The sequence below is a fragment of the Clarias gariepinus genome, unplaced genomic scaffold (assembly GCF_024256425.1).
Source record: "Clarias gariepinus isolate MV-2021 ecotype Netherlands unplaced genomic scaffold, CGAR_prim_01v2 scaffold_30, whole genome shotgun sequence".
NCBI lineage: Eukaryota > Metazoa > Chordata > Actinopteri > Siluriformes > Clariidae > Clarias > Clarias gariepinus.
Window position 1 is genome coordinate 60,001 of NW_026520997.1, and position 8,345 is coordinate 68,345.

General features: G+C 41.4%; 1 protein-coding gene across 1 annotated transcript; it reads left to right on the top strand.

Moving 5' to 3' along the window:
• The first annotated feature begins 2,559 nt into the window (after window positions 1–2,559).
• ggctb (gamma-glutamylcyclotransferase b) lies at window positions 2,560–5,255 on the top strand. The gene is made up of 5 exons (XM_053490620.1): window positions 2,560–2,709; window positions 3,447–3,574; window positions 3,640–3,785; window positions 3,920–4,052; window positions 4,738–5,255. The coding sequence occupies exons 1-5, from the start codon at window positions 2,643–2,645 to the stop codon at window positions 4,885–4,887; spliced, it is 624 nt and encodes a 207-aa protein (XP_053346595.1). The 5' UTR covers window positions 2,560–2,642; the 3' UTR covers window positions 4,888–5,255.
• Window positions 5,256–8,345: the final 3,090 nt, after the last annotated feature.

The following is an 8,345-nucleotide window of genomic DNA, read 5'->3' on the forward strand; positions in this document are numbered from 1 at the left end:
GTGCAAAAAGTAATATATATTGTGCAAGAAAGAGATAAACAGTGAAGCATTTACAGATTTGTGTGTACGATAGTTTGGTGGTGTGTCTGCGCTTGTGTTGATTTGTCAGTCCAGTCTCAAAGTTTTGATGTATTAATGTTTTGATGTAGTTGAGTTAAGCTGAGTGATAATGTTTGTGTTGTGATGGCTTGTGGAAAAAAGCTGTTGCACAGTCTGGATGTGAAGCCCGAATGCTTCGGTACCTTTTTCCAGATGGCAGGAGTGTGAAGTGTGTGTGAGAGGGGTGTGTCCGATCAGCCACAATGCTGGTGGCTTTGCGGATGCAGCGTGTGGTGTAGATGTCTTCAATAGAGGGGAGAGAGACCCCGATGATCTTCTCTGCTGTCCTCACTATCCAGTGTAGGGTTTTGCGGTCCGATATGGCACAATTTCTAAACCAGACAGTGATGCAGCCGCTCAGGATGCTCTCGATAGTTCCTCTATAGAAGGTGGTCAGGATCGGTGGTGGAAGCTGGGCTTTCCTTAGTCTTCTCAGAAAGAAGAGACGCTGTTGGGCTTTCTTGTGTAGGGAACTGGTGTTGAGGGACCAGCTGAGGTCCTTCTCTAGGTGGACACCCAGGAATTTGGTGCTTTCGACGATTCCCACAGAGGAGCCGTTGATGCTCAGCGGAGAATGGTCGCCTCGTGTCCTCGATAAAAACTCAGAAAATTCTTGAATAAACACTGGCGTATACTTTGGGGGTCGATAAACAACTATTGCCAAAACAGGCTTGTAAAACTCAAATCTTAAAAGCTGAACCTTGAAACTCGAGTAACATGGGGTCGATAAGCGGTACAGTAAACCCCCACCACGACCCATTGGTCTCGGGGTATTAGTTAAAATATAGTCAGGTAGGTAAATCTCCTCACAGGGACTCCACTCATCCCCTTTCATCCAAGTCTCTGAAATAAAAAGGAGGTCCAAAGCATTTTGCAATACAAAATCATTTAATATAAAGGTCTTATTTAGAATCGAGCGCGCATTTACAAGTGCCATCTGTAGCCTGTGCAGGAACGTAGGGGCTACTGTGATAGTGCTCAACTTTACCGTCTTAGGACAGCTCAAGTTGCACAGACATACACCTCTTCTGTGTAATGAAGGCTTTACATCCTGAAAAAAATGCAGCCCTGACGAACCTCCATCTGGATGCACAGGCAGCAAGAAAGAACATCGCCAACCCCAAAGATCCGCCGCACGATCCATATTGCCAACATCATCTGGACACTGCACCACAGCAGAAGACCCCCGATGGAATCTCTGCCTCACATAAGCGCCTGCACATCTCCCTTGTTGTCGCCGGGGGCCGCTTTCGCCTGCAGCACATGGATCCAGTCTGAGATCTCCATAAATACGGCGGCAGTGTGTAGTAAGGAAAAGCGCACTTGTTTACATCTTGCCTCAGTTTCGAGGTCATCGGGTTCTCCAGTGACTGGACGTTGGGGAGCAGGATGCTAGGCAGAGGTGTGTGGTGTGCACGTGCTCTCAGCCTGTTTCTGGCGCCGGCTCTTTCCCTCAGGGCCGCCGCTTTGCGTCGCGTACTTTGTTCTCTGTCAGGATCACTTGGGACCAGTGTTAAAAACGTTGAATTGTGAGTACATTGTATACCAATAGAAACAAGAGTGTCTCTATCATACCTAATGTACTCAATAGTGGTGATTTTGCCGGTTTTAAAACGCTGTAAACTAACTTAAAGAACAAAAACAAAGAAAAGATGGTCGGAGCAGTCGTGACGGCAGCCGACCTCACCAGCGCCATCTTGATCCATTTTGTGGATGAATCCATCTTGTTTCTGTCATGATCCTGACGTGCCATGACATTTGTTACGGTATTAAATAAAAATGTAGGATTATATTGGTAGCTTCTATAAGAGTGGAGAGATATAATGATTTTATAGTTCAGGATGATCTCCTTCTATACTATTTGGAATACTAACAATTGATTGTTTTTATTTTAGTACGCCATTTACGTTCTTATTTCTGAGTGGTCTGTTTTAAAGTATGTGTGTGGTCGTCATATCAGGGAGCGAGTTTCCTATCTCTAATTATTTTCCTCTTAACTGAGGTTATCTAAGGTGTAACAAAAAATTGACTCTAAATATTCAGTCGCCTGGCTTAAATTCATGTTACAATTAACAAAGGTTTCAAGAATAAAATTTCTTAAATAAAATAAATTTTTATATTTGTCAAATTACTATTTAAATAAGATATGGGTGATTATTGAGTACCAGATGAAAATTCTTCTACTCTGGAAACAAACCCACAGAAAAAGTTTAAGTACCTACAGGAAGCTGACATCATGATCTCTCCTGTATTGTGGCGTCTATAAACACTCTTCTAATCTCCCAACACACCATACACGCACACACACATACACACACACACACACACACATTTCTACCACCACCATTTTTTTTGGTGTTGTTCGCAACCCACCCAGTGTACACTCCCCAACAAGTCATGTCCTGTTCTGACAAGTACGGGAACAAAAACAAAATACAGGCTTGGCTGGGGGATGGGGGTGGAGTTGAGGAGGGGGGTACAAATGAGTGTGCAGAACCAGCAGCAGAAACAGACTCGCTGACCCTCAGTTCACAGCTGAAACGATGTCGTTTATATTTACATCATATATCGTTTTAATGCCAGCGGTGCTCAGTATGGTCTTCGCAGCTGGTGAGTAACCTGTGTGTGTGTGTATGGGTATACAGTATGTGTGTGTGTTGCAATGGCTTTCCTTATTGTGCTATGTACATTACTACACCTATTTAGTGAAAATTGTATTTTCTTTGTCACTAGTAGTAAGCCTTTATTAATGTTTATAACAGAATGTAAGAGAAACACGTTGTATCTTTAGAACATTGGTGATTTCGAATAAAAGGCAGAATCAAGGGCATTGGAATGTGCTCCAGGCTCTGTCCTATACTACAATAGTGAGTAGAGGACAGCTGTGCACTCCCTGTACAATAGTAACGTAAGCACGGTGTATGTTCACCTTTGTCAAGTGATCACACAAAAGAAAGTTACCTGCACTGGGAAACCGTACATGCAGAGAGCTGGGGTGATGAAGGGATAAAAGGAAAAAAAGGAATTGTAAGGCAGTGTGTGTGAGAGTGTGATGTGTGGTGTTGGTGCTATAAACACTGTGTACTTGATGATGCCAGGGTCAGTGTGCAGATTTGCAGAATAAAATCACACACTAGGTCCTGAATTTCTTAAGAATAGTGACATTCAGCCCACATACTGTACATCTCAACTCTTCTGTTACGGTGCAGCTTTCTGCTGTGGACACTAGAGGGAGACAAATCTGCTTTGGTTGTCTGAGAGCATAGGCTCAGTGACAGACCTAACTGCATCTCTCTCTCTCTCTGTCTCTCTCTCTCACACACACACACACACACACACACACACAGGTACATCCACAGGCGCAAAGACAAAACCTAAGACGTTTTCATACTTTGCGTACGGCAGCAACCTGCTGAAGGAGAGACTGGAACTGAGAAACCCTTCAGCCACAATGCAGAGTGTAGCAAAGCTTCAGGTATTCACACACACACACACACACACACACACACACACACACACAGATTATTTTCTTTTGTTTAGGATTACAAGTTGGTGTTTGGAAATCATAACGGTGTGGTCAGTAAACGTTGGCGAGGAGGCGTGGCTTCAATTGAGCCAAGTAAAGGAGACACTGTGTGGGGCGTGGTGTGGAGAATTAACACTGCACATCTCACCAGCTTGGACAGGTACACTGTCTGTGTGTGTGTGTGTGTGTGTGTGTGTGTGTGTGTGTGTGTGTGTGTGTGTGTGTGTGTGTAAAAGTATGAGGTCAGGTGTGTATTGTCTAGTCTGGTGTGTGTGTGTGTGTGTGTGTCTGCAGACAAGAGGGTGTGAAATCAGGTGTGTATTCCCCTGTGTATGTCGAAGTGCTGAGTCAGGGTCAAACACTCACCTGTCGCAGCTACATCATGAGCAGCAGAGTTGAGGCACCACCGTCTCCACAATACCTGAAGGTAACAAACACCTCCCTCGCACTCAGGAAAAGGGTTAGGGGTGTAATAGTGCACCACTCACAGTATACACACTTAAATATATATATGGTGGACCTTAGGACCATGATGAGATGGGCATTTATTTAGTTAAGTGATTGATGAGTTTTATAACGCACACACCCCGTCCCTTAGAAATTTCATCTACTAGAAGGTTACATTTCACTTAGAAGAAACCAATGTGTTTCTGTTCACAGAACCCCTCTGAGGTTTCCATGGCAACTGCATGTTTATTCACAAAGTAACATCTTTATTCTGTGTGGCAGGATTATAACGCCATAAGCATACACTAAGGACAAATTACACAGGAGACATAAAACCATGCAAAACTTAATAAATAAACCATAATATGTTGAATTTATGTAAATTTATCATTTTTAAATATAAAAATATAAAAAATTCTGAGAACAAATTTAATTTAGTTTAATTTGCAGCACTAATATCAGACCCCACTGAACAGCCTGATCAGGACAGGGTGGGGCATCAGCTGGGCTTTAGGAGATAACATAACATAATTTTTAGTTTTATTTCAATTAATTAATAAATGAATTAATTATTTATAGTAAAATATTCTTTATGATTTCATATGGAGGGAAAGTCTATCTGCACTCACACTGAAGTCTGCTCATCTTTGTGTTTGGTGTTTCAGGTGATAGCGATGGGAGCTGAGCAGAACGACTTACCCAAATCTTATCAGGACCAACTGAAGTCTATCAAAACCAACAACTATGACGGACCACTTCCTGTCATGGACGAGGTGTACACTGCGAGAAGAAACTCCAAGAAAGAGTCAGCCTAAGGCTTTAAATCATAAAGATATGACCATAAAAACAGGAACTGTACTGTGCAAATTTTTTTTATTATTTTTGTGTAATATAGATAAATTAGGCATGAACTAGTAAAATGTTCTTATATTGCTTAAATTAAATATATTGTGGCGTAGGCGGGTCGGCAGCTGACGACCATCATGCATTGCGGGGGGTTTGCAATGTGTTCACCCTGTTGGGGAAGGTTGTTTGGGGTGTGGAGTGTGTGTGATCTGTTGAATGTGCTCTGGTTTATGCTAAGGCTAAATTGGATGTGGTTCTTGTGTGAATGTACTGCTCATGCTATACAAGTGCTGTGTAAAATAAAGTACTCCCAGTCATTGCATTGGGCAGCAATTAAGCTCACTCGTCTCTCCAACATCCTTTCCGGCGGTAAAATGCTACATTGGTGTCAGAAGTGGGATGGAGAGTTACAAATTGGAGCGCACCATTGAAGACCTAAAACAGATCCAAGCAGGCTGCCGAGTAGCGGAGCAGTTAACACTATAAGCGCCGCGCCAGTGTCACCTACTAAAAACGCGGTTCAGCGGTCATTTGACCGCCTATTGTTTTGAATGGGAAGCTGCTGCTGACACACAATGATCGCTAGATGGCGCTTTCACCCAAAGCAAATAGTTTAGCTCCAAGATCAACTTGCACTTGGACAATGCGCCATTCATTCCCGCATTGATAATCAGCGGTATCTTTTTTCATATTCAACTGAGAAACCCTACTAAAGAATCTCTAAGGGGACAAAGGAAGAGGGAAAAACGGCAGAAAAAATCAAGTCATGTTTGGAATTATAACCCAAAGTTTTTGACTTTTTTCTGCCGTTTTTTCTCCTCCTTTGTCCATCTAGGGGCTTCGTACTATAACAAAAAGGAAAGCTCTACTTAATTTTATATCGTATGGAGAAAATGTTATTAGTTTGTTCATTCTATTTGAACCTTCTGAACGTCTCGGAGCAGCGATTTGGTTCTGAACTCGCTTCCGTGAAATTATCGCTAAAACAATATTAAATTTGAATAAATCAGATCTACCACAGCAGATAATAAACTATGCTATGTCATAACCGGAGCAAACACAACGAATATGTCTCGTTTCGTTCAGTGTTGCTAGGCAACGGACCACGCGCCTAATCGGTTCACTTTGCCGCGGTGTATTATAAACCTGCGGGATGTTTCACTGCTTATGTTCATGTAATAAAAGCGAGGGAAATGTGGAAGTGATGTGTGGCCACTGAATGAGAACTAAATCAAAGATTTCAGTAACTACACTGAGTGTAACATCTGCATAGTGACACTAAACAGCTGAACAACTTCACTTTCCCGTTTACCTCTGAGAAAAAAAAGCTGTATTTTGTTTGTTTATATTCAGAGTAACACCTTCCAACCACCTCTCATAGTCTATTGTTAGTTTTAATGATTTGGCTGAAACTAATTATCACTACATAAGTACCCCAACACCATTGATCATGAGTTTCAGCTGAAACTAATTCTATACATGCAACAGAAAATGTAGATGCAGATTCCAAATGTATAAAGATGCATGCTATATATATATATATATGTGTGTGTGTATTCGATGCATGCTATATATGTGTGTGTGTGTGTGTGTGTGTGTGATCGAGGCTGGCTCTATTCAGGGGCAAGAGGGGCAGCGTCCCATCAACTAAATGTCTGCACATGTTAATATATTCCTAAAATTAATATATTACAAGTTGATAAACTGATCTGCGGTAGCAGAGAAATCCGCTGAAAAAGGGACACTACACAATAAGGTATTAGATGTCCCTCATGTCTCTGTCCCTCTGCTGTGCGTATTCATTCACAGGCTGCAGCGCGCGCGCGCACGCACACACACACCTCCCCTGAAGCAGTTGCAGCGTTTTTCAGTTACAACAAGCACAGCGATGAGTATAAGACTAAAATAAGGTAACAGTTTGGTCTGTGTAGTTAGTGCCCTTGTATAGAATAAATGAATGAATAACACATTCCAACCACCTCTCAAGAGAGTGCCATAGTTTTGCAAAAATACTTGCAAAACATCAGCATACATTGGGGGAAACTTCTGAGGTGGTCAGTGATTGATGGCACGGTCGTTCGGAGGGGGTTGTGATCACACCTACAGTTCTTTTGTTCTAAGCTGTTGGTTAAATATCTCTCCACTGAAATGGAAGCACAAAATTGAGGGGCAACATGCAAGGGATTTCAGCATCTCGACGCACAGTATAAGCTGTTTGTAAAGAAGACACTCTTTGTTTTTTTATTTTGTAATCTTTCTCGTGTTTACCTTGTACTGTACAATGTATATTCATTTTATTTATAAATTGCTGTGAATAAACTACATATGCAGTTGATTTACCAGAAAGGACTTTTCAGTTTTTGTGTGCTAAACTAAACTTCAGGGTCAAGTAATAGCGTCAAAGTCAAGTAATAGGGTCAAAAAATTTTATTTGAAAAGTATATATATATATATATATATATATATATATATATATAGGGAAAGATTAAGAAACACGCTGAAGCGGAATATATCATGTATCTTTATACATTTGGAATCTGCATCTACATTTTCTGTTACATGTATAGAATTAGTTTCAGCTGAAACTCATGATCAATGGTGTTGGGGTACTTATGTAGTGATAATTATTTTCAGCCAAATCATTAAAACTAACAATAGACTATGAGAGGTGGTTGGAAGGTGTTACTCTGAATATAAACAAACTAAATACAGCTTTTTTTTCTCAGAGGTAAACAGAAAAGTGAAGTTGTTTAGCTGTTTAGTGTCACTATGTCATAACCAGTGAAACAACGTGGACTCATCGCTGTGCTTGTTGTAACTGAAAAAACACTGAAACTGTTTCAAAGTCTTTCCTCTCCGTGACCGCTGAAATCCGACACGACACCACGTTAGGTTACGTCTTGACTCATTTGCATATCGACGGTCATTAGATGTTGACCGAGGGCTCAGGGGAGGTGTGTGTGTGTGTGTCTGTCTGTGCGCGCGCGCGCCTACTTCGTGTACTTTTATAAACATTCTACATATAAACAAACAACATACAGCTTTTTTTTCTTTCTCAGAGGTAAATTGAAAAGTGAAGTTGTTCAGCTGTTTAGTGTCAGATGTTACACTCAGTGTAGTTACCGAAATCTTTGATTTAGTTCTCATTCAGTGGCCACACATCACTTTCACATTTCCCTCGCTTTTATGCATAAGCAGTGAAACATTCCGCAGGTTTATAATACACCGCGGCCAAGTGAACCACGTTCCCGCCGATTAGGCGCGTGGTCCGTTGCCTAGCAACACTGAACGAAACGAGGCATAATCGTGGTGTTTGCTTCGGTTATGACATAGCATAGTTTATTATCTGCTGTGGTAGATCTGATTTATTTACATTCAATAATGAGGCTTTATATCCTCAGGAGGGGCCATTACATATGTAATATGT

What these genes read in the sequence shown, in the direction of transcription:
- ggctb (XM_053490620.1), top strand. Translation starts at nt 2,643, where the DNA reads ATGTCGTTTATATTTACATCATATATCGTTTTAATGCCAGCGGTGCTC. An exon ending in CATCTCACCAGCTTGGACAG is followed by an intron (nt 3,786 to 3,919) that starts GTACACTGTCTG and finishes GTGTGTCTGCAG; the next exon opens with ACAAGAGGGTGTGAAATCAG. An exon ending in CGTCTCCACAATACCTGAAG is followed by an intron (nt 4,053 to 4,737) that starts GTAACAAACACC and finishes TTGGTGTTTCAG; the next exon opens with GTGATAGCGATGGGAGCTGA.